The following is a 25,899-nucleotide window of genomic DNA, read 5'->3' as shown; positions in this document are numbered from 1 at the left end:
CTTGTGGAGACAAATCTTTGGTTGAAAGACTTTGCCCAGATGCAGAAAAGCGACGGTGTTAGGGCTGCGATCCAAAGTCTTGCCGGGATATACATCTATGACTACTTGCCAAAGGATGACCTGCGCAAGCGGGTCAATGAGAGGTTCATTGAAGCTGAATCGCGGTTCAACCAGCTTCTGCTTGATCCTGCGACGGCTCGGAGCGAACGACAAGCGACCGAGTTCATCACTATCGCAGTGCTTTTATGCATGCAAGATGTGAGCAATACACTGACGTGGTGACTCTGTGACAGTTCTAACATGAACACCGCCTAGATCGTGTTGACAGAGTGCCGACTACAAAATTCTCGGGCCCCCCGTTGGCTTTCCGGTTTCAAGCTGGGAGAATTGTTTCTTCAAGCAATAGACAAGGGCTCGAGGTTCTGGAAGCGTCCATACGCACAGCCGTCATCGTTACGCATTTCACAATCCATTATCGTCGGTCGGGCGTTGATCTTGGCACAGCCAATGACAACTTTACCCGCTTCAGGGACTTTCGACCCGGAGCTCGAGGCATCCCGGTTCGACTGGCTATTGAACGGATCTGAGAAAGACATGCACCAAATTCACGGTGGCTGTGGCTTCTCGAAGAGACTGCTGCACATGATAAGTCAAATTACATATTGCGCAGCTCGTTTACAGCAGGATCCGGATTCCATTGTCGTTCCCATGACAACACGGTACCTTTTGGAAGAGATACATCAAATGAGACAGTGGAGCAGTGAGTCCACGGATTGGGAGACTGCAAACTCTCAGCCCTCTGTGTCTGAATGGCTACGACATATGCCCGACGACTACAAAATCGACACATCTGCCGATATGACGGACACGACAGCCGAGGCTTGGAGGCTGACGGCCATTATCTACCTACAATGCCGCGTCCTACGGTGAGCACGTTGTACATGGATAACTGGTCCCGCACTAACGCAGGTGCCATAGACTACCCCGGAATCACCCTGACGTGATGTCGACCTTATCAGATCTAGCGAGATGCATAAAGGTGATGCCGACGACCGGCTTTCAGTTCACAGCACAAGCCCCTTTATTCCCGGTATTTTTGCTGGGAATGCTGGCGACAAGGTCAGACCACAGGAGTGTCTCAAAAACTTGGTTTGAGGAGGTTATTTCTACTCCAGTTAGAAGTGTATGCAACACAAGCCTTATCGATGAATGTCTGCTAAATATGACTCTTCAGAGTGTTCCACCCCTCTATGAGGCCCTTCAGCGTATCTGGCAGTGGATTCATGAAGAGGTGGGCCTTCTTTCGCCCGCCAGAATTGATACCGATGCCATTGAACGTCGATTTCCTTGGTGGGAACGACTTGTCGAAGAAGTCAGCAATCGGGAGAATGAGGTGTTATGTCTGACATGAGAAACTACAAGGCCCGTGAGTAACTCCCAGTCCGTCCGATGATCCAACCACTAGCCGCGGCTTACCGACTTTAGCACCACCTGGATAAGAAATACGATCGGGTCACCAGGTACTCGACTCTGGTTGGGGATCTACTGTCTGCGGGGATGCACTCACACGGTTGCTTTGATATGTTGCTGGGTCCTCACTTGATTATGACCAGTGCCTCTCTCATTACCCCGGGTGGGTTTCGCCTTCGCAAATTTGTGTTTGAGTGAATCAGAGGGAGAATCAGAGGGAGAAACTTTTTGCGGCAGCGATGAGAGGGACCACTTACTGCGAGTTCCGATGGCAGTTAGGTGGGGATCATGTCCTAGACTTGTGATGTGCGTGGTTACCCCTCCGTTATACTAAAATAGGGTTATGTCGGCTATTATCCCTTCGTACTTCGTTCCAAATTTCGCATTTTTGTCCATGCATGCGTTATGTGCCTTACAAGACCTATGTGACCAGAAAACGACAACTTATAAGGGGGCAGGAAAGGTCTTTGGCTTTAGGATCACGTTCAAAGAGCGCGATGCAATGAGATGCGATATTAATTAACGTCCGAAGAGCTTTGCAGCTGACGCGCGTCACTGTGGTGTTGAAACCGATCCCGGAAACCAGCAAGCGGCCAGGAACTGTCTCATAGGAACAACAACCGACCTGTTGGGCGTATGAGTCGAGACCAGAGACGAATGGGGGACAAGAGCATCTTGTATATGGCGCCCATCGCCACAATGACTTGACTCTCTCGACACCGGAACATGCCACTCGGCAGGGGCTTGTAGTTGGAGAGACAAGCATTCTATGGCCAAATTTTCATTCTTTATGTGAGGAAACAGCAACTAAGATTGTAGACGACACACAGTTCGTCGATTCGCAGTGGACCTCAGCCGAGGTGACAGCTAGCTATGCATCCGTGCCCAGTGATATAATTAATCGCCCGGATTAATTAGCGATTCAATGAATCTGAATCCGAGCTTGAATTTTTTTTTTTTTAAATCATAGGCTGTCCCAGCCGCCCTCCTAGGGGTGGCTATGCAGCGTTCGACTATAAATATGGATGGCCCCGTCCTTTACATCCTAGGTACACTTTCCTCCTGCAACGAACTGCCCGGCCGGCACCAGGTTGTTCCTCCACAGTCCAGCCACCCATTTGTTCCGGTGGGTTCTTCCATGTTTACAGTCTTCCTGGCTGTTCTGTATATGTGCTCTTGTCAGGCCCTTCCCGGCCCTTCTCGCCTTCTGTATAACAGTCAGGGTGGGGAATCTATCTACCGATGTAGACGACTTGGTAGATGTAGATAGATGTAGGCTACACCTATCTATCTACCCTAAGGTCATGTGGGTCTTCTATCTATCTACTTTACCACCCGGTAGATAGATGAAATGTAGATAGACGCCAGCTAATTTGAGTGATGTAGAGATACTTGTTTTCTTGGCCAAGTGCCAAGTTGTAAAATGTACCAGTACCTCTATCGTTTTTGCTTTTGCCCTCGTTCGGGCAACTTTCTTTTGGCCCCCTTTCTCAAGCCGTCGATCAAATAAAACCCCATCATCCGGGGCCAGGTGGTGCCCATTGTCTTCCAATCAACTCAACCCCATGATGGCCACTGGCGGCGATGTTCCCAGCTTCTCGGCAGGTTCGCCATATCCAGCCTGCTCATCTGAAGTTTCCAGTCAGGTAGAGCCAACAAAGCTTGAATTATCGCAGTCATTGGGGAGCTCTGTGGTCAGTAAAGACTGGGACACGGTTCCTCCAACCACTTCGCAGCCAGGCACTATGGGAGCGCGAGTACGGTGATCTTCCGATCCAGTGGCAAATCGCGGGTAGCAATCTCCCTGTAGCTAGCTGTGAGGGCCCGGGAGTCCAACCCCTTTGACTGCTTTCAAGATGAGCTCCTGTCACATACTACCCGTGATAAGGAACGAATTGCGGACGAATTCGAGAGATGGCTGAGTACGAGTCAGGACGTATGCACAAAGCATGACAATCCACTACCGTACTGGTCAGCGCAGCGGTTCGAATATCCACGCGTGGCCCGGATGGCGATTGACGTCTTGTCGATACCGGCGACGTCAGCCGAATGTGAGCGCACCTTCTCGTCTGCTGGTGCCAGGTATCTCCGAGGCGAACTCGGCTAGATGCAAGTACCATCTCCGTAGCACAGACAGTCCGGTCGTGGTTAAATGCCGGGTTGCTAGAAGGATATGATGGACTGTTGAAAGAAGTGGCTGCCATGACAGGCACCACTGAGCAGGATACCTTCGGCCCAGCGGAAAAGCGACTTGACGAACAAGGCCGTGAAGACCACATGGAGGGCATTGCTCGCAGTGAAATGGCCGCAGACGGCCGCAGCGCTGTGCACGCGGGATGCATCACGGCTGAACAGCTGAGCCAGGTAGAGCACTTGCCAGTTCAGCAACGAAGCCCTAAGCAAGCTCGTTAGTGCACTGTGATGTGGAGGTAGGTACCAGTGTGGCTCGCAGGGCCTATACCAGAAAAGGCCACCCAGGGTAGAGTTCAATGTAAATGAGCTTGGCTGGGCATAGTTCCGTGCCCAGGTCCCTTCATTGTGGCCGGTGTCGTGGGCGGCACCCGTTGTGCCGTAGTGGACAGACACGACCACGGAGGTCAGCCAAGAGCATACCGCGAGCGCCTTTGCGACAAGCATGCTGCCCGGACTGTACTTCTCGCGTCGACGGAAGGGGTTGCCTGTGCCAATGCGTCAGAAGCGAAGCGTGTCGATGGCCTGCATGGACGACTCATGGAGGAGGACGCACAGACTCTGCAACGACCCATCACGGCGTGTGGTTGGCCCGAACGGGTGTCCCCTGTCTCTGCCATCAATGAAAGCCAATGATCCTATGCCTTCGGGAGGTGCTACGGTATGCTGCCAGGCAAAGCTACAAAGGGTGCGGTGCTCGAAACAACCAGACCGTGCTGACTCTGTTCGCATGGCGCCTACGGACATATACAGTACACTCTCCAGTGCTCTCCCGTACGATCAGCGTTTCGGGCATGCAACGGACGGGAAAGGGAATCCAGAAGGGGATTCAGGCACAGAAGAGTACCTCTGGCCAGGCACTGTAGTTTGGTAGTATGTGCGCTTGAGCCATCGCAGCAACTGCTTTCCTAACCGGTGTGCGATCTCAGTCGTGACTCCTCGAAATGGATGGTACGCAGCCTGCCTCGGGTGGCGCGGCCAATATCGGGCGGGCCGGGCTGTCTGGCGCGCCCCGGGTTGTGGCACAGCCGAGTGTCCACTTCAGCATGCGGGGCCTTATGGTGCTGTTCTGGCTCATGGCGGACAGTCCACCAGTCGCAACTCCGTCCACGTCCAAAAGCACATACTCGACAGCCGCTCATGAACACAGTCCGAAATGGATGATTCTGGCTAAGCTTCAATGTGGCAGCAGGGTATGTACAGGCCAGTCCTGGACGTCCGAATGAGCGTTTTTGCGCGACGCCCGCCCTCACCCGATAGGTGAGGGCGGCTTCGTATATTCGGCCATTTGGCGTGACCTCGAGACGATAGTGGGCAAGTCAGCTGCTTCTCTTCCGGTCATTTGGTATTGCCAGGCAAGGCAACTTTGTGCCTTTGAGGCCTCGCGAGGCACGATGTGGCTGTCTCGTGGGTGTACGTGCTGCTCCACACCCAGGTTTGACGGGCGGGCAACGGCCACGGAGCAAACACGCCGTATGGCGGCCCTCAGGTCAGGTCGGTGGTCTTTCAAGCAGTCCCTTGGTGAAGTGCACTACTACATCGTGTACATAAGACCGCATCCTCTCGTCCGAGCTCCAGTTACCGGCTATTATGACCGAGTCGACAAGTGCGACCAATCATGACCAATCTTCATCGCCAGGGGAAGCATGCCGCTTCCTGGATTACGGGCGGGCAAGAGGGGCGGTGCGGGTGCTTTCGTTCTCCTCAGTCTCGTACTTCTGATGTGGTCCCATCTTCTTCCGCCGCTCCAACCTCCCTTCCCCTTGCCCGTGGCGCCGGGTAGCTCGCTGGTGCCCGATCCTAAACCGGGCAACATAACCGTCAGTGGCCTTGTCTTCTATGGACGAAGGGACCGAGCTTCATGTCTCCGCTGCTATTTGGAGGTGGGTGTCCTCACGTGCGGTCATCCGGGCTCTCTGATTTCGTACGCGAAGACTCTTACGTTGTTTTGACAGGAAAATATGGTGGGCCGTGGTGGCTGGCTAGACGAGATACTCTGGGTTGTCAACACAGAGGAAGAGGACGACCTCCGCTACCTCGAAGAGATTATTGCCAGCGACCCAGGACGCCACAAAGCACTATACCTGCCCGGCGAGACACTGTCGACGTACACATACTATAAAGCATGGCAGCGCTTGGACCGTGGAAAGTATTACGTCAAGGTTGACGACGATATTGTACGTCTCCGCCTTCCGTCGCTTCCGCATCCGCATCGACTGCAGGATGCGAGAAACGGTCGATCTGCCAACCCACGGCCCCTGGCGTTCTCTTACGATGACAGGTGTGGATCGCCGACGACGCAATACCTCGACTCATCAGCCAAAAACTCGACCACCCGGAATGCTTTGCTGTTTCAGCCAACGTCATCAACAACCCACCTCTCGGCTTTATTCATTACCATGTCGGCGCCCTTCACCCCTACCTTCCGGAGGTTGCAGGGCCCGAGAGTAACATCAGCACCACGTCGTGGAAGCCGTCTCTACTGCGGTTACGGGAACGACCAGTCTTTCAGGGACTTGCTTGAGACGTGCCGCGCAATACGTAATTTGGCTTATCAAATGTAGCAACCTCCTGCAAAAGCCACAGCCGCCATGGATCTCAAGATGCTTGAGTTCGTACCCACCGCTGAATTATGTAGGCTACTGCATTCCTTGCCCTAAGTTGTACATTGCACAAGTTTCCAAAGGTAGAAAGTCGAAATCCACTTGCGGTTGCCTGAAAAATGCGACCGTGGGCGGATATTCAATACAAATAATGGAAACCGTTGCCCAACCCGAAAGATGTGTCGTATCGCTGAGCACGGAGTGCGAGTAGTACTCGCGATGAGAGTACAAAGTGAAGACCGCAGTTGTGGCGACACATATTTGGAGCTCTCCTATGCCATCAGCCGACCGAGTATCGGAACATGGTGCGTCTGTCAATACAACTCCATCCATTACGCTACCGTGGGAGACGTGCCAGTGCTGAAGTGCCATGCAGGAGTATGCGTAAAGCAATAGTTCCTAATGAGCTCCTCGTAGGAAGCACTTTGAGGGGTTGCGCTCCGCAAATGCGATCCGTTTGTGTGGGAGCCATTCATCGGGTCTCCGGAGAGGGCGGTTTCAGGAATAAACTTGCCGTTGCTGATATTTTGACTTTTATCCGAGGCTCTGCGATTATTCGTTGCCGACCTCGTGCTTTCGTGAAAAGCTGCAAGCAGAGAAGGCTTAAAGTTATACCGACTGGAGAGGGCAAAGCGTCTCAGCAATGCAAGACTAGGTGACGCAATGGACGCCCTTTGAAGCTCAGCAAGGTGTCGGATTCTTTCGCCATCTGGCTGGTTCAGGGCGAACGTTGCACAGTCACTGTGAAACGTATCCGACGGCGTCTGTCTAAGGGAACGTCGCAGCAGCTCCGTGGAGTCGTTGGAAGGCTGGTCTTGGGCCAGATGGCTCGCGTCTTCCTGGCCACCCTCCCTACCAACATTGGATTGTCTCCTTCGGAACCGGACCTCAAAGTTATTCCCCATGTTGTTGTCCCAGAAGTCTTCCCCATTGACCGAGTAGCGAATGCAAAAGGCCATTGCTTTGGTCTCAAGATTGGCAATGTCTGAGATTGTGATTGTAAAGATGAATCTGTCGCGGCTAATCGCTTCAACTGGCTCAATTCGAGTGCGAACCTCTCCGCTATACTCGGCGTTTACTTCCGATACGGTGTGCCAGTTGTCGAAACTGAAACGGCATGCCACATGCTTGCGCCAGGCAAGATTAGCAACTGCGATGGAGCCGAGCAGGGACGTTTGGTCACTCGACAACCAGACAGTTTCCAACCATACGGGTATCACACCCTGATAATGCGAATCATGGTTCGCATAGGGCTTGTTGTTCACAAGCTCCCATCCTAGCCTGAGCCGCTGGTCGTCGTTCTCCCTGAAGGTATTGGGACAATTGTAGTCGTTTGTTTCGTCCGTCGGAACAGAAGCAGTTTTGACTTCGATGGGGCGGCCATCCTTTTGGAAGTGGCGGATATGTTCCAAGTCATCAAAGTGTACCGCCTTGGACGACCGGGGCTTACCGAGCAGGTTCGATGGGCGCTTGGGAGTATCGCGTAGGGCAGGTCGTACCAGCTCGCCCGAATCCTTTTGAACAATCCGTTGCTTGGGCATGCGATGGCCGTCGACGTCGACGCCTTCTTCAGTATGAGGTTTGTCAGCTAACTGTAGGGCATTATGGCTCGATCCGACGGCTCGCGCTTCCCCAACCTGGCAGCTACCATTGTGCAACTCATTGTCGGCAGGGGTGGAGCATGCTTCCAATTCATGCGGACGGAAGACTTGCTTGGACTTTGACGTGTGAATTCGACTCGCCGGCCCAGGCAGGTCGTTTGGCGTTTCCTCGATCTGACTACCGACACGAAGGGAAGCAGTATGCATGTGCATGGGTGTCCAAGGCTAGTGCGGCAAGGGTGCTTGTTTGCAGTAGACTCTTTCTCCCAAAGTGGCGGGCGATGACCGATGGAGGCCGCCTTTCAATATTCCGTCTTGAGTTGTGCCTATCAGTGTCGCGGCCGATACTGGACTGTCAACTAATGCTGTTGCTGGATGGAAGGCTCCGCGAAGTGGTTATTGAACTACAAAGCAGTTCAAAGAAAGCCTAACCACGGCCTACTCTTCAAGGACGGGTGCACAACTGACACCCGCCACGAGGGCGTCGAATACTTCGAAGGCGGAAAGGAGTGGCGTGCTGAAGAGGGATAATTATTACATATATGGAAGAGGACACGAGGTTGGAAAGAGCAGCATATCTATGCATGCTCTGGCCGGGGAGTCTGCCCCCCCATCGGGCTTCAAGAAAGGCAAAAAGAAGAGCAATGACATTGCAGTGGCGTGTTATCGCCGGGAACAGCACAAATTGAATTTGGTACCACAGTGATGGTTTGTTTGTGTGGGGTGGGGGGGAGGCAGTTGCACTACTCTTCTTTCGAGGATACAGAGTGGAGCTTCTAAATGGTGTGATGATGGAACGCCATGGCAGAGTCGAATTTTAGTGAGTCAGCCACTGCGTGGAGACTCCAGTTGGCAGCTGGAGCTCAGCATAGCTTAAGCTTGGATCGTAAACAAAGTAGCTCATCTTGGGCCCAGGCATCTTGGGTCCATTGGGGGACATCCAGTTCTGATAGCCGAGTCTACTTTATGATCAATCAAGAACTCTTAACCATCGCGCCATTGGGTGACATCACCCTCGCCACATCGGACAGAGGAGATTGTTGTCTAGTATTTTGCATGTGATTTCCACAAAGCCGAGACTGCCGTCCTTTGACGATTCATACCCCGTCCCGTCCGGGACAACTGGATAACCCAGCGCCTCGCATTTTGTGCTCGACTCCTAGAATGCGTTGGGGGCTGTCGTATGATGTCCTGTAGTAGTTTGCATGAGTGATCCGTCCACAAATCATGATAAAGTGGGCTCATGGATGTCGGGCTGGATTGAACAGGCCGCGTGTAGTCCAATCAAGAAAGGGGACACCTTGAAGCTCCTGCTGAAATGCCTTATTGATACTATGCCAAATAAGTGTGACGTCGCTGAATACCCCTGCACATAGAAATCGGCAGCACCCGCTTTCGGCACACCGCCAAATCTCGGTAACCTCGCCGCTAGTCCAACTTCAACCACGCACACCTCCACCAATACTACGTCAATTTCTGCCAAAGTTGGTACACTCTTAAACAAACGGCCAACGGCTACGTATACCGAGTCTGATGTCCTTAGGCAATTGGAGCCATCGCAAACGGCATCTCCGCGAAAAAGGCCTTGCGGCAATGCGCTGTTCCAAGGAAGACTTTGGTAAATTTTGGAAGCACGCATGTACGTCAAGCAGATAGCTGCTCTATTGGCTAGCCGGCCACCGGGCGTAATCAACTAGTGAGTGTATCTTCTTGAGTACAACTAGATTCCCTCCTTTGTGCCTGCCAACGCGTTAGGTCCCAGCCGTCCGTTCACCCAGCCCCAAAGTCCACGACGCGCCTTCTCCTTGGGCGCATCCCCCTAGCAGCCCTTGCCTGCCGCCCGGTGACACTGCAAAACGTCCGAGTTTTTATCGCACAAGGCAGGAACCTAAACCGCACCGGTTTGCCGGCTCGTATCATATGGTTGGCGTTGGCAGCATGCAGAGTCGCCCCGGTCGCGTCCCGCCAGGACTCCCATCCTCGTCCTGGGAACGGGCCCTCCCTTGGCATTATAGGATGCGTGCTTGGGGCCTATTGACTCAGCATGGAGCCTGTTGCAATGACGGGGCGTAGGTTTGATACAGCCTATTGACTTTAACCAAGGGCGACCAATTGCTGTTGTCCCCGGATGCTTCACCGAACGTCATCCGTCACGTTTGGTTCGCCCTGGCGGTCCTATTGCTCGGCGTTTGTCTTGAGGCATACGTACTGCCCCGTCTCTCCTCACTCAACGGGTGGGACTGTGGACGAGCACACAACTTCCTGCCAGGCAAGTCATGTATGCAGCCAATCACACCCCAGTTGAGACTGAACCAGCCACCACCATTCGCCCCCCCCCCAACCCCCACCAAAAGCTTTTCCCCCTCCCCGTTGACCCGGGCCCGGGGGGTTCCAAACGAAAATAAAAATACCTCAGAGGCCGTGGCGAGCCCAGGGCGAAGGGCAACCAGGTACATTTGCTCACGTCCGCTCCAATGAAATGGTGCTCGCCCTACCTGAGAAAAATTCGTTCCCTCGTGTCACGCACTTGTCACACACCAGAGCCTATCATGGGCATCACGTTGTCCCGGAGACCCTTTCCCAAGCGCGTTCGCCACACCGGTCCGTGGTCGCTCCACGTTTTCGTGCGTGGCTCGCTCCGAGAGGAGGCAGCAAGGCAAGGAGTGCCGAGCGAGGAAGCCGTGTCCACTGGCCAGCCAGCAATGCGGCCGTCAGGAGTGGCGCTGTGATCGCCGACACCGAGAGTGTCCATGGCCGGCCGGTTGAGTATCGCCAGGGGTGTGCTACATACGAGTGAGGCACCATTGTCCTTGTCCAGTTTGGCTTGTCAGGCGGTGCCAGCACTTTGAGTCGGTCCCAAGGACTGCGGGCGATTGTCACTCAAGGCCACACAGACAGGCAGGGGCAGGGTGAGTCTACAGGACGGCAAGTTTGCAACAGACCTCTTCTTTGTTCTCATTCCTGGAAATCGGGTCAGAAATCAGAAGAAAGCGACCGTGTAGGGTTGTTCCCGTGCCCGCAGCCGCCGGACCTCGGAGGAAACAGTCAGGGAGATTAGGAGTCGCCGGGAGCAGCAGCGGACATGGCCCTGACAGTCGAGATTGTGACTTCGTTGTCGCGTGGGTGGCTGATGCAAAGCACCCATGGCAGGGTGCTCGGCCCCAGCCCTCGGACTGGATTCCCTACATGTTGGCGTGCAAAAACTCGTAACCTGTCGACAGGGAATCAAGTAAATCGTACTGTACCATCACGTCCAACCCATTTTGCCTGTCACTAAGGCACACCTCCCGACCTGCTGTCCTGGTCAAGGATTCAGTCCTAAGGCCGGCCCTCTGGTCCCGAGTCCCAGGGTGTCCAGCGGCCGTGACACACCGTGTGCGTGGAGTTGTAGCATTGGTTGCCGTCACGGCTTGGCAGTGCGGACAGGCGGATAATGCTAGGCGCTTGCACAGGCCAGGCAGGTGCACGCCCCGGCCCATCGACTGACACATCGGAGGTGCACGATGCGAGGTCCTTTGAGAATTGGTGGGTAAATCCTGTTCGACACTGTTCGACGCTGAACCAGGCTGACCTTCCCAAGCCTGGCCCTCTCTGCGGCTGCCCAATCCGTCTCGACGGACGTACATTGCGGCAAGTGCACGATCGGAGATCAACGGCCTGGCTTATCCGCGAGTCTTGGGGCCCCCATTTCAATGTCAGCCCGTGGGCTCCACACTCTGGCATTTATAACCAGCCATCCCCGCTGTGAGGCCAGACCTCCAGTCCTCTTCCTAAGTCCTTCCTCCTCGCGAAGGAGATTCAGCTTTGGTCCTCCTCAACCAACTCCACTTGTCACCTGGTCTCCTTGCTATTCGAATGCGCATCCCCTCTCGCACCTTGAACTCCTAAGCATTTCAATCCACTCCAAGTAACGTTTGCCGGAGCGAATGCTACGAGGGGCAAGTACTGTAGTGCCGCAGCTCCTCGCTTCAGCCCAAGAGTCATCAGAATTGCTATTTCGAGCTAGTCGCCGTTGTTGTCGCAAGATCAGACCGACCAAGGGACGAACTCCAGGGCTAGACGGGGATTCTATGCAGCCGTCAGGGTGGCTCAATTGGAAATGCTGATATTGTCATCATGCACCAGGTCTCAATATTGGGGCTTTAGGATTGGCTGGTCGCTGAAGCGACGAGGACCTCTTCACCAGAAACTGCCCCCCAGCGAGAGCGCCAAGAAACTCATATGAAACAAGTCAATAAGGGTCTACAGTGTGTATCGGCCCACCTTGCTGATCATTTCCCCGTGCATTTATTGCCCTCAGTGACAAACTTTGCATTGCATCCTCGACTACTCGAAAATTTAAACCGTGTTCTTCCCCGTCGTATTCAACCGACCCCGACGCCATGCCCGGATCATTTCGAACCTGAGCCGTGTGTGTCACTGGCCGCTGCAGCACGGCGAAAGCAGCAACACATGGTAATGAGCGCCCAAACAGCCGAAACGCGACCGATTCTGACAAGGGTCACGAACGAGTGCTCCCGCCTCTGCCTGCATTCCCCAATAACGTCGCTTCAATGTTGTCCATTCTTCTGTAACCGCTAGGGCATGGATCCGCATCCAGCCATTTGTTTGAAGTCGCGGCGGTTCGCTCCTCCCACGACCCTTCTGGCTGTTCGCCATGGCGTGTCCCACGCCAGAAGATTGTGTGGTCGTCACAGCACGGCTGGCTCACGATCGCACGGTCTGGGCTCTGCGGCACCCTCTCGGCGCCGCAATACATCCGTCCGTTTTAAACGGGTACAGCTATCGCGATTGAACCACCCTGCCCCGGAGAATTAAACTTGCGCATGCCCGACTGCCGAGTGCCGAGCGGGCACTGAACTCGGCCATACCCCACAACGCCACCCATGGGAGGCTACTGCCACGCTGCGACCAGCTGAACGAACCCCAGCATGAAACCATGCAGCTCGTAGGACTGAATCCCGCAGACAACCGCTTACAATGACATGTTTTGGGGCTCAAAACCGGATCTGCATTGATTCCCAGCCTTAACCCAGTCTTCAGAGCGGCTCACGCATGAAGAGGCGGCGCGTAACTTTCCACGCGTTATGTGCCCTTCAAGCTGCATTTTGTCCCTGCGGACCTCCACCTCCTCGCAAATACCCCCAGTTACCACATATGACATGGAGCATGACAATCGATGGCGTGTTAATCGGACTCGATCTTACATTGGCGCAAACCAGATCGTTCGTTGAATGTAGATGACAAGGCGAGCATCGAAGCAGCCAAGGGCGCTCCAGAGGGATTGCTCAGTGCTGGCACAAGACACACGCTACAATTCTGGCCGTAGCATGACATCAATATCCTAACAGATGTACAGCGTGGTAATGAACAGCTGTCTCGAAGCATTGTAAGCATACGAACGTACAAATTGGCACTAGAGGTCCATGACGAAACCTGGCAGAAGCTTCGCGTCTCGTCGCAGCTGCATTTCTGGTGATATTAAGGGATATGTCGACAATTGCATCGACTGGCTAGTGCATGGAGGACCAAATTCGCAGGAAGCCATTCGATGCGCATTCTGCGAGATGATCTTTTCTACTTTGAGCCACGAAGCTGCCTCCTTATTTCGACGTATATATTTACGAGGCGTCTGAAGAAAACTTTATCTAGAGCTGAGTAGCCAAGCCAGCGCACTTGACCCCAGAAGCCGAACCGCTGGCTTTGCGACTGTGGGTGGCAAAGTCCGTAGGTTACGCTTCAGGCTGTTAACGGCCACCCACAGGAATTGGTCAACGCTGCGACTCTACGGCTGTGCTCCTCATACGTTTCCGATTGTGCTGATTACCTAGGTTGATGTTTTGCGCCACCACATTCCACCAGTACAGTCACATTTGTGCGCAAGGCACTTATTTAAACGACCCAAACTGCCTATGAAACTTTGCAATTTTTTTCAACATTCTTAGCATTCAACTCCACTGCATATCACACTACCAATCACTCCTGAGACTGCGACCTTGGCCCATAATGAAGCTCACGCTCGTGCTATTGGCAACGCTGACGGCCTTGGGACTGTCAACTCCACTAGCTGACAGGAACTCGGACACGGACCTGGAGAAGCGTGACAGCTGCAGTCGTCGATGTAATATCATTGCCTTCATCGAGGACCTAGAGTGTGGCCGTGTAAGTGGCGAACTGTAATTGTTAGCGCCTGATGCCAGTAGTATGCTAATATAACCGCAACCTCTAGGATTGCGGGGGGCAGCCTCCTGGATGCCTCAATTCTTGCAAGGCGCACGTTCAATCCGACCTTAGAAAATGTGTAAGTATCAAAACTGTGATCAACAATGTCCTTCAAATTATTTTCTGACATAGACGTGTGTTCTAGTTAAAGGACTGCTAGAAATCTAGGTTTCCTTCGATTCATGTCGAAGTGGGAAAGCTGGTGTGGCTTTACCACCCGTGGATGGAAGCTCCAGTCGTTGTATAGAGTTCTCCATTGGAGTTTCAGCTCGGCCGACTGTTGCGGGTTCCAGTCCTTACGGCGTCAAATTGGGGATATCACTCATAGGATCCGACTTTACTTGAATACTAGGTCATGATGAATCAGAAGCTGCCTTGATTATAAAGATCGCGTCGTGAACTCTTGGCTCGAAACCGCGCACGAGGCCGAAACTGTAACGCTGGGCCCGCAATAAATGTCGAGTACGACAAGACAGTTCCCGGCACTTATCAGTCTCGTCATCCTGCATAATGTAGAGTGAATCACAATTGAGGTATATCGAAATTCCGGTACATTCCAATGGCGGCCGTGGTGCAACGGCTAAACGATGACGATGGGTACATGCGGAGGACCGCCGTGGAGGTCCTGGGGAAGCGGCCGAGCCTGTCCGACGAGAGCCTCGCGGCCGTGGTGGGAGTTTCCAGTCGTCGCCGGTCGACGTATAAGAACCGGCCCGCGGCCCGCAGCGTCTGAACAGGGAGGATGAACGACAGGTGGCTCTCATGGTGCGGATGGTTCGAGATCTACGTGACAACGTATGCTGCGCGAACGATTTTTTTTTGATCGGTGTAGCACGATAGACCTGCACCTCGTCGTTCACAGCCAGTTCTGATAGCAAGTCGGACTGCGAGCTCCGATGAGGCCCATGCCGAACAAGCCGCACAAACGAAAGAGGTTATCGGAGAGTCGGCAGTAAACAGGAGCCGAACGCCGTTGCCAGACAGAGTCCAACGTGCGTTAGGCTGGACGGTGGCCAAATCTGGCGCCAGGCCAACCAGTAAGGCGATGGCGCAAACTATATTCTTACACCGATGCGGACGGCAACCCAAGAAGTTGACGTTAATGGGTGGGGGGCTCAGTCTGCGGTCGCACATAACTCGTAGTCTCGCGCGTTCAAATATGTAAGTGGGAAAAGAGACTGCCAGATTAAGGCGGCTTCGATTCACCAGGCTTACGCATAGCCTGGACCAAATCTGTGATTCGTCTCTGATACGACGATGCGTCGTAAAGTGTATCAGCATTGCTCCAACTGACAAGAAGCGGTCTGACAATTTATGCCACGGATATAATTTGTCTGGTATATCATTGTCCTCCTCTTGCCGCCTCCGCGAGCGGCACTTGTCGGCAGCGATACGGTTCTTTTCGCGGACACGGAGCGTCCTTGGGTCATCCCCACCAGAAGTCTCGGTTTCGCTCTTGGTGCTAGTCCGGCGCTTGGACACTGTGGTGAGGTCGGCCGTCGATATGGCAGCGGTGGTAGAGGCAGGCCGAGCCTTTCGTGGGCGGCCACGCTTCTTGACTGTGTTTGGTTTGGTCTTGGGCGATGGCGACTCGGGGGATGCGGTGGTGAAGAAAGCCACGTCTCCCGACAGGTTACTGTTGATGCCATCGGACGATGGATTGCTCATGGAACTGCTGGTCATTCGGAAGTAGAAGGGATCGGGAAACTGCATGCCACTGTTGCAGCAGTCGTTTGTGGCAAACTTCCTGGCGTGCAGGTCGGCCATGGTGCCGTCTATACAGCTCATGGATAGATCGTTTCCGAAAGTGTCGGTAGACGCCGGAAGACTCTCTGGCTCCTTCATAGCTAAACAACTATCTAACGGAGGCGCGCCGCCCCATTGGCTGTCGAGCTGGCTGGATGCGAGTGACCTTTCGCTGTCGAGGGGTCGCAGGTCAAAAGCACCTGAGACCATGACTGTTGAGTACATATCGAAGTACTTGACGAAGCGCAGTCTACTTGTGAGGATTATGACAGATATCCCGCTTGTACGGGTTGGGTTGGTGAGCCAGGGCACTCATTTATACACGCCGACACTCAAACCAGGCGGAGAAAGATCCCGTGCTGGTCAGCCATGACGTATGCACAGAGGGGAATCTCGAAGAGCCGTACTGGAACGGCGGAGTGTTATCGAGCCATCGAAACGAGATCTGAGCAGCACGGTGCAGAAGGTGTTCGATTGAGTGATCCTGGGTGGTCGAAGGTGCTGGGGCCAGTCGCCCGGTACTTTGGGCGAGAAACCCGTCCGGGGGAAGCCGCGACGGGTTGCCGGGAAGGGTGATGCAAACTCGAGACGAGTTTGGCAACGATTGGAACCAGCCTTTCAGCATTGGCGGTCGCGGTCTATACGGAAGGGCTCCGGGAAAGGTGATGGAGAAACATCCCGCAGCGCCGTCCGGGACTGGTGGGGTACAGCCAGCGTTGCCAGCTCTGGGGCAGATAACACTTTGCGGCGCCGACGGACCGTTTGCTCCGTCCCAGGTGAGCAGAACCAACACTGGGTCCGTACCCTACGGAGTGCTACTCGGGGCAAGACGGTTCGCTTGGGCCGTCAGCAAAACGAAGAACAATCCACTCCTGACGCAAAAGACATCAGGCCCGTTCAGATTGTTTCAGCGGTGAGTTTGAAGCAGAGTGCCCGTCTCATTGCGACGTTCTGTTCAACGTCCACACGGTAAGTTGAAGCTTTCCCACACACCTCGAGCCCACGCTAAACAATTCTCGAGCCGAGGATAGGCACCATGGCGAGTGATCGATCGGTGTATGAAAACCAAGCTCCGAGCGGCAACCACCAACCACCGCCAGGGCGGCAGGACATCAGCCTGTGCAATGCCTGCGGTATGACACAAAGGCGCCTAGGCCATCGACGCGGCGCCGGAGTTTGAGGGTTTCCCAGCAATCCCTCCTCGCTCGCCCGCTTGGCCTGCAATTGTCCTGTCCGGCTGCGACGCCTCAGCCACAGCATCACGATGGAGTGCGCGAGTGGCTGGTGCTCCCCCTTCGGTGCCGTTGCCATTACGTCACCGTGAGATGCTCTATGCCGCGCGATGATCGCCGGGGGCCAGAGTGACGCGCGTTGGCGCAGTTTCGCGCGCCATCCTCTTCGCTTCAAGCCGAGCCAGTGTGGCTTGTCCTTGGAAAAAAACCGGGCTGCCGGGCTGCCGGGGGTGGGAGGAATAGACGGTAATCTGACATTTGCGCTCCCATGCCATGACATGTTTGTGTCCGTGGATGGATGAGGACCCCCAAAACCTTGTTTGCCGTCGCCGGCATGTGGACATATAAATCGGTGAGCGGCGGGCGTGGCGGCTCGAACGAAGTGTCCACGAGAAAAGAGTGTGAATCAATACTCTAATGACAAAAGTCTGAATCAATCATGCCGATCACAAAGAATAAGGAGGCCGAAACCCAGGCCCCGACCCTGGCCGAGGAGAAGAAGCAGCTCCAAGTCTGTAAGTTGGCCCTTCCAATGTCTCGGTTCATCCCGTAAAGTCTAGACTCTAACCCCCCCTTTCAGCCGCCCCCGAGGCCGCGGGCGCCGACCCACAGACCGTGCCCCGGTCCGCCGCCGCCGGCGTTGTCAACAAGAAGGGCGAGATCGTCGACCAGTCGGACAGGGCCATCGGCAAGGTCTCCGACTCCAAGGACCTGCAGAGCCTGGTCGGCAGCTGCGTGACCGCTGAGGGAGACGTCGTCAACGAGTCGGGCGACGTCCTCGGGAAGGCCTTACTCGACAGCGAGTACACAACCCAGGCCACCGAGGAGGCCAAGGAGACCACCGGCGGCTGGAACGTCCTCGGCAAGGCCAAGGGCGCCGCCCAGACCGTGAGCAGTGTAGGCAGACCCGTAAAGACTGCCTTCACCCTCAATGGGGACCTCGCTAACGCGTACAATCAGCTCTCCGGCGGCAAGGGTGGCGATGATGCTGAGAATAAGAAGCTGTCGAGCGGCGGCGACGACGACACCCCGTCCGAGTCTGCCAAGGACGACGCCAGCAAGGCCATGGAGCCCGTCAAGGACGACGCCGGCAAGACAGCAGAGTCCGTCGACGACAAGGCGCCTCCCCCCGTCCGGCTCCAAGACAAGGAGGCCTCCCCAGCTGACGCCGCGTCCGCTGGCAAAAAGACCAAGGAGGAGAAGGAGACCGTCCATGGAGATGATACCCCCGCCGAGAAGGTCGGCCAGGACGACCTGACCGAGCAGGCCCCCAAGCCCATCGACGAGTCCACAGAGGGCACTACCGAGGACGCCTCGAAGGTTGCAGGCCACAAGACCGAGCAGGCCAAGGACACCGCGGAGGAGGCAAAGGATAACACTGAAGACACGGCTGAGAATGCAAAGGACACTGCAGAGGACACGGCGGACAAGGCCAAGGAGCCCACAGACGAGGCCCAGGAGGCTGTCAAGGACATCACGGACAAGGGCGAGGACGCAGGCAAGGACGCTGGAGACGTTCCCGAGGGTGACAAGCCCGGCGACGACCTCCCGGAGGGAGAGGGCGCCAAGGATGCCGCTGAGGGCGTCGGCGAGCAGGCCGAAGGCGTCACCAAGGAAGGTGAGAAGGCCGGCGAAGCTGCCCAAGACAAGGTCGGCGAGGCCGGCGAGGAAGCCGCTGAGAAGGCCGATGAGGCCCAGGAGGCTGCCGAGGAGGCGCCCATCGACTTCTCCGTCCTCAAGGGCACCAACGTCAACAAGGCCGGCAACCTCGTCGACGACAAGGGCGACATCATCGGACGCCTGTCCGAGGGCGACGCCAAGAAGCTTCAGGGCAAGAAGGCCGACGAAGATGGCAACATCTGGAACGACTCGGGCAAGATCGTCGGCAAGGCGGAGCCCATCCCTGACAGCGAGCGCGAGAGCTCCAACAAGTCGTTTGCGCCCTTCCAGAACTTCCCCGACGCCGTCGTCGAGGCCGACGGGCGCGTCACCTCCGAGGGCCGCCAGGTCGGCACTGTCGTCGAGGGCGACCCCAAGCACCTCAAGGGCAGCAAGGTGGACGAGGACGGCGACATCCTCGACCGCCGCGGCAACTTGGTCGGCAAGGCCGAGGCCTGGGACGAGCCCGAGGAGGAGCCCGAGCAGGTCGTCGACCGCTCGCTGCTGGCCGGCAAGCGCGTCAACAAGGCCGGCAACGTGGTCGACTCCAACGGCACCGTCTTCGGCCGCGTCATCGAGGGCAACGTCGCCTCGCTCGTCGGCCGCATGTGCGACAAGGAAGGTAACATCATGAGCGAGTCGGGCGACAAGATCGGCAAGGCCGAGCTGGTGCCCGAGGGCGAGCGCGAGGGCTCCAAGGAGGGGCCGTTTGCCGAGCTCAAGGGCTGCACCGTCGCCAAGGACGGCAAGGTCGTGACCTCGTCGGGCGAGGTCGTCGGGCGGCTGACGTCTGGCGACCCCAAGACGCTGTACGGGCGCTCCGTCGACGAGGACGGCGATGTCGTCGACAAGAACGGTAACGTGGTGGGCAAGGCCGAGCGCTGGGAGGAGCCCGAGGTCGAGAAGCGCCGCGACCCCCTCGCGGGCCGCAAGGTCAACCGCGAGGGCAACGTGCTCGACGACGACGGCCACATCATCGGCAAGCTGACGAGCGGCGATGTCAGCATCTGCTCCGGCAAGGAGGTCGACGACGACGGCGACGTGGTCAACTCCAAGGGCAACACCGTCGGCCACGTCACGCTGCTCGAGGACATCCCCGGCGAGTCCGAGGAGGACAAGCAGAAGCGAGAGCGGGCCGAGAAGGATCAGAAGCTGGCGGGCCAGCTCGCCGGCGCCATCGAGCAGTCGCTCGAGAAGATCCGCCCCATCCTGAGCCTGATCACCAGCAAGGTCGACGCGGCTGAGAAGACGGACAAGGAGGACCTCGACGAGGAGCAGCTGGTGCGCGAGGTCAAGCCGCTCATCGAGGAGGGCGGCAAGATCCTGACCGAGACCAACGGCATGATCCGCGGCATGGACCCGGACGGCCGCATCCAACGCCAGGCCAAGTACAAGTCGGCGACCAAGGACGCCAGCCCGGAGGAGCACCACCTGGCCGACGTGCTCAAGGAGGTATGTATTCTCTTCGTCACTAATGATCGACGACGTGTGCCGCTGCTCGCAGTTGGTATGCGCTCGCTCGAGTGTCTTTCTATGCAGATCACCGCTAACACACCACGTCACAGCTCACCGGAACCGTCACCCAGACCATCGACAACGCCAAGCGCAAGATCGACGGCATGCCCCACGCCAAGAAGGAGCTCAACCCCCTCTGGGGCCTGCTCTCGGAGCCGCTCTTCCAGATCCTCGCCGCCGTCGGCCTGCTGCTCAACGGCGTGCTTGGCCTTGTCGGCAAGCTCCTGAGCCCCCTGGGCCTTGGCGGGCTCGTCCACGGCCTGCTCGGCAGCCTGGGGCTCAACAAGATCCTCGAGGGGCTCGGCCTCGGCAGCGCCCTCAACGCTCTGACCGGGAAGAAGGACAAGCCCAAGCAATGATTTGCTGGGTGTTTGATGTCGCTTGACATGGTCGCCGTCGCTGTCTGCCCCGTCGAGGCTGGACAGCGTTCGTGTTAATAAGTGGTTAAGTTATATGTATCGTCTTTGGGGGAATTGAATTGTACTCCGTATTAATCGTTTGATTGGCTCCTAGTAATCGCCTCTACCCGCAAATACATTCGGACTCAGAACTGGATGGCACTCGGAGGGCCAGACAGGGTATTTTGACCGTCCAGGACACTCCGTCTTTGCGTTACCCAAATTACATCCGCACGTGGATACAATCCCCCGCGGTTTTACGTACTACCGGAACTTGACAGAACTGAGGGTGCTGCAATGCCAGGTTGCATCTGGGAGCTCTGCAGTCTCCGCTTCGGTTGAGCTTCCTGCTTCTCTTCATCACATATAGTCTCCCATTCTGACCGTCGCCTCCGTATGCTAGGTTGCCTCCTGCAACCGGCTTGCCGCGCGCCTGTCTGTTTGCCCGACCCAGACATCCCAGTAATGAATAAATACATAATTTTGCCATATTCTTATGTATTCATAGTGGCGCCGTTATATTCATATCCATTCTTAAGCTTATGAATTATTATGAATATAAGGCTGAAACTCCACATACCTTGTTGCCGCTGCCGGCAACCTCCAGGACGCATCCTCCGCTGCCGCACACAGTTTAAGAAACAACTTATCTTCATCCAGTTTCTTACACATTGAGCACGACCGATAGTATCTGGGGAAAGCCGTGCCCTGGCCATGCAATTACGTCTCATGCGGCAAGAGAATGGCCGTTCGGGGTCGTCTACATCGCCGGTACAGGCAGTACTTCCTGTGTTGGACCCACATGGCCAGCTCCTTAAGAATATAAGAATTATGTATTCATTGGCAGCCTCTGTATTCCTATCCTTATGCATAAGCTTAAGAATGAATATGCGCTTATGAATGAATATATATTCATTACTGGGATGTCTGGCCCGACCCAAGGATAGCTGACTTGTGGGTGGGCTTCCTGTCCGGCCCAGTCTTGCCCACTGCTGCCCGACTACGGCTGGAGGGCCGAATTTTCATGCTCTTGGGAACAGGCTGTGTCGTATTCTTCGGCTGGCCTCAAAGGCATGCTGCAATCTTGGGTCGAGAATTCGGCGTTAGGGATTGCGCGAAGTTGGCTCCCTATGTACAGTAATGTAACTGATGGCGCGAGACGCGTGATGTTGCACATAGAACACATGAGATGTTGCTCGGCGTGCAATCCTGTCTCTTGCATAGAAATGGACACACCTCACGCAACGACGTCGAGAAAGTGACAAGACCTGTAGCAGCCGACGACAAGCAGAGACTGGACGGCAGAAGGCGACGGACGCGGCAGCTCAAACGCGGCAGCAGGAGATGCCACCAGACAACGTCAGGAAACCGACTTTCGCTGCGACGTAGCGTGCACCCGAAGAATGTGCCGAGACCGCGTGTGCTACGGTGATCTGCTTGTCAAGCTTTGCACAATGTCCGCCATTGCCATAACCGACAGTTAGATGGCACAGACCCCTGCGACTGCGTCTCGGCACAGGCTCCACGTCAGCGAGCGGCATGTCTGGAACCGGACGACGCCGTCCACATGAAGGAATAGGACGAACCAGCGCCCATGGCATCTTGTCCGTCTTCGCGCTCCGCATGGCGACCTTCGTCCGGATCTGAATGTCCATGGCCCAGGCGGACGATGCGGCCACCGCCACTCCGCAGGGCTTCGTCGGGAGGTTGGTGTGCGTGCCGGCAAGTACGTCGGTCCAGTACTGCAGGAAGCTGCTGGAAAACTTCTGGGCGAATTGAAGTGCGGGTCCAGAAGTGAACTGTTTCGCCGTGTCGTCGAATGAGGAGCAGAATGCTCTGAACACGGCTAATTTGGCTCTATAGACCTCGTTCTGGGCAACAACGAGCTTGTCGGCGGCATCGGCGATTGAGACCGGGCCGTCACTGGGTTGCGGGTCAGGTTCACTAGAGTCGAAATGGACAGCGCGCTGAGCTCCTTCCGTGGCTGCAGCATAGGAAACCGCCTGCAGCGGCGATGACGGCGTGTATGCCGTCCGTAGCGCAGAGCGCGAGACGCCAATCTCGCCCTCACGGGTGGCGGGGCTGTTGCGCAGAAGGGCGACACGCGCTCCTCTGGCTAAGCCGGAGGGGGTCCTGGGACCCAGATCGAAAGGATTATCATCATGAGGCGGGCTGGACGAGGCCGATGCCATCGCCGTCGCCGCCGCCGGCTGCGCAGAGCGCAGGATGGGCGGATTACGGTGTACTTGTTAAGGAATAAGGTGTGTATTAGGCTACTTTCTTAACAGTGGCATGCCAAGAAAGTAAGAATGCAGGGAAGGGTGTTCATTGCCTTGCCCACAATGCAATGATCATTATGTAGGGTAAGTCGTCAATGAAATGATTGATAATGATCATTATCAATCCAACTCTCCCCTGTAAAAATTTCTGCTTGCCTGGCGCTGTTAGCGTCTCGCTAAGCCATGGGTTTTTCACAGGCTAATTGACAGCACCTGCAGCTGGGCGCCCATCGTGGCCCTAACAGCCGCCTCGACGAAGGGATTTGGAGAGTTGACCTTCGCTCGAGGTGCTCGTCGTCACAATCAGAGCCTTTGCGCTCGCGCCTTTCGCTACAGCCTCGGCCGCTCAGACGCAGCATTGTCTGCTCGTCTGGCTCACCGCCGCTCGCGACCTTCCGGGCAAGACTGCCCTTCGACCACTTGGGACCATGCGATCTCAGCTACCTTCGCGGCTCGCCTCCGCTCCGACAAGATCTGCAGCACCTGCTGCCCAGATAACACTGGTGCTTCCAGCCTGACTGGCCGGCTTCTCATCGCGACCTTTGGGCCTCGATGCGCCCCCCGACTCTGGCTTCTACAGCCTACGACTTTTTGGGCCTACAACGCCCCTGAACCCCCCGACGCGTCATCTTGATGCATCCGCTCAGAGCGGCTACCAAAAGCCGCCCCGACCGACCTCTGCAACACCTGTTGCCCAGAGACGACACCTCTTCTTCAGCAGCTTCAGCTGCCGCCCGTGCCGCCGCCGGGCTTTGCAAATACCATACTGACAGACAAATCGCTGGGTCGCATGATGCAGAGCTCCCATCGATGACCCTGGATCGGAACAATCTTCCATTCAGACAACAGCGTCCTAGCTGCCGTGGGTTTTTGGCCCCTTGAGGGATTTTCCCCGTGGCTGCGCAGCTGCCATCGTAGCTACTGGCGATGGAAGAGGACACGGCTTCTGGGTTTTAGGACCTGGAAGCCGATTGTGTCTACCTGCGCAAGAGAATTCTGGGCTGGGCGGGTTCTTTCCCGCGGACGGGAATGGCCCTTCGCCGACACAACGCCTTTGTGCCATTGAGATGCTGGATACAGAGGCGGGATCTTCCTGTACCTTAGCTAGCCCAGCACGTCCTTTGCCCCGATAGGGGCTTCAGCGTAAACGCTCCCCGGACGTTAAATAATATCACATCACATCACATCACATCATTATCAATCATTGCGATTCATTTCAATCATTATTAATGAATGATGCGCCACTCTGCATCGGGTCTGGTGCGCTTCTGTTGGGTGTTATTAAATGGTTAGTTCTGGTAATTTATCGGTACGAAAGGCAGTGATGCGAAGAACCTCGCGCACTACGACACATTGAGGAGTCACTCAATCATATGCCGTTACTTGATCCATGGATGGGTCTCGAGTCTAGCAATTCATATCCTGTGCCACATCCCGTACATGCAATTTCCTCATCGAACTACTTCGACTTTCGTTACTGACTGTCTCGTCAGTTTTACCCTGACTCACGTGCGACCCAACCGCCATCTTGACATCTCGAGGATGGTGGCCGAGCCCTCCACTCGCCCACTCGATGTCCTCATCATTCCCAATAGCACCGAGGGCCATGCTAGGTCTGCGAAGCGTCGGGCTCATTCCGTCTGACGAACAGGGCCCCTCTATTACTCCGTGGCTGTGACATGCTTCGACAGAACTTTGGGCTCGAGCAAGCTTCGCGATGAGGTCGGCCATGTTCATCTCGATGTGGAGCTTTAGGAGGTAGGCAACCGGATGAAACTGGAGGTAGCTGTGATGGTGATTAGTCACCAGCCCATTGCAGTTGTAGGAGTAGCTTGCAACGCACACAAGATCGCTGGGTAGTGACATGACGCCGATAATTATGACCTGTCCAGTTCCGTTAGTTTGCGGAAATATAACGCGACCCTTTCCCAGGGGTGAAATACATACATCTAGACTCATCGAGAACGCAACCATAACCAAGTTAAACTGGTAGAGCCGTTTGTACTTGGTAAGGCCGTAATTGACCAGACTTGATCGAACAAGGAACACGAAGCGCATGTTCAGTGAAAAGTCGACTAGAAGAAATATGACCTTTTCGCATCTGTCCCATATTTCGTTGATGTGAATCCAACGAGCTGATATTTGGAGTCGAGCCGGGATCCAAATAACTAATACGCTGATATTGACGAGCAGCAACAGCAGAAACACTCCCCACTTCAGTCTGTAAGCCCCAGTAGCAGGGACCATGAGGAGAGCGATGCGGTTAATGATAATCTGCATGAGCAGCTGGATTTGGATAGACCAAAAACAGGCTGGAATGAATGGTTAGGATAGCCACGTAAACAGCTTTGTGATGTATTCTCATCTAGCGTACCGGTGATGAAGAAAAGCTGGAAGCTGTAAGACATCGTTAGTAACTAAATTTGTGCAAACAACCAGTGATGGGGGCGGCTTGGGGCGTACGGACCTAGGTGGGATGTACTGCCGTTGATAACACCATGCCAGGACGCCAATGACCACGCTTGCCGTCCATTCAACCCATATCATGGCGACATACGCGGTCACCTTGTTCGTCCTCCTCCACGACTGAAGGGACTGGCGCCCGGCTTGCTCTGCCGCAAAGAACGCTATGCCAAGCGACAGTCCCCAGAAGATGCTCGATATGTTCATATCGACATCGTTTGGGACCACAAACTCGAAGGAGTCTGGGACGAGGAATCCATGCGTCGGCATTGTCGCAGACCGGAATCTGGACTCGGAATGGTGGACCGGACAGCAGCCGCTGATACGGCGTTCACCGTCCAAGGTGAATATGGGCTGTGGCCAAGAGACCAGTTGACTGATCAAGGGTGTCGCTTCGTTTAAATGGGGACCGCCGGCCGGACGCGTGGGGGATGTGGTGCATGAGGGGGCTGCCCCGTGGGGATGGACATTAGCGCCCGCCCGGGTCTGAGCCTTTGCCCAGTTCGCCAGTGTGCCGCTGA

At 55.6% G+C, this 25,899-nt stretch overlaps 4 protein-coding genes across 4 annotated transcripts; 1 reads left to right on the top strand and 3 right to left on the bottom strand.

Annotated features, from left to right (window-relative positions):
* Positions 1-6,595: 6,595 nt before the first annotated feature.
* PLICBS_003865 (uncharacterized protein) lies at positions 6,596-7,804 on the bottom strand (the record flags this gene model as incomplete). Its single annotated transcript, XM_065600316.1, has 1 exon — positions 6,596-7,804. One exon carries the CDS (start codon positions 7,802-7,804, stop codon positions 6,596-6,598), a length of 1,209 nt encoding a protein of 402 aa, XP_065456388.1.
* Positions 7,805-15,297: 7,493 nt separating this feature from the next.
* PLICBS_003864 (uncharacterized protein) lies at positions 15,298-15,853 on the bottom strand (the record flags this gene model as incomplete). Its single annotated transcript, XM_065600315.1, has 2 exons — positions 15,298-15,319; positions 15,465-15,853. 2 exons carry the CDS (start codon positions 15,851-15,853, stop codon positions 15,298-15,300), a joined length of 411 nt encoding a protein of 136 aa, XP_065456387.1.
* A 1,650-nt stretch (positions 15,854-17,503) lies between these two features.
* Positions 17,504-20,597, top strand: PLICBS_003863 (uncharacterized protein; the record flags this gene model as incomplete). Its single annotated transcript, XM_065600314.1, has 3 exons — positions 17,504-17,579; positions 17,645-20,175; positions 20,289-20,597. The coding sequence occupies 3 exons, from the start codon at positions 17,504-17,506 to the stop codon at positions 20,595-20,597; spliced, it is 2,916 nt and encodes a 971-aa protein (XP_065456386.1).
* A 3,979-nt stretch (positions 20,598-24,576) lies between these two features.
* PLICBS_003862 (uncharacterized protein) lies at positions 24,577-25,648 on the bottom strand (the record flags this gene model as incomplete). Its single annotated transcript, XM_065600313.1, has 6 exons — positions 24,577-24,625; positions 24,693-24,701; positions 24,759-24,799; positions 24,863-25,227; positions 25,290-25,312; positions 25,383-25,648. 6 exons carry the CDS (start codon positions 25,646-25,648, stop codon positions 24,577-24,579), a joined length of 753 nt encoding a protein of 250 aa, XP_065456385.1.
* Between the last annotated feature and the right edge of the window lie 251 nt (positions 25,649-25,899).

The sequence above is a fragment of the Purpureocillium lilacinum genome (assembly GCF_023168085.1).
Source record: "Purpureocillium lilacinum CBS 284.36 DNA, scaffold_2, whole genome shotgun sequence".
NCBI classification, from domain to species: domain Eukaryota; kingdom Fungi; phylum Ascomycota; class Sordariomycetes; order Hypocreales; family Ophiocordycipitaceae; genus Purpureocillium; species Purpureocillium lilacinum.
This window is presented reverse-complemented; position numbering and strand designations above follow the sequence as displayed.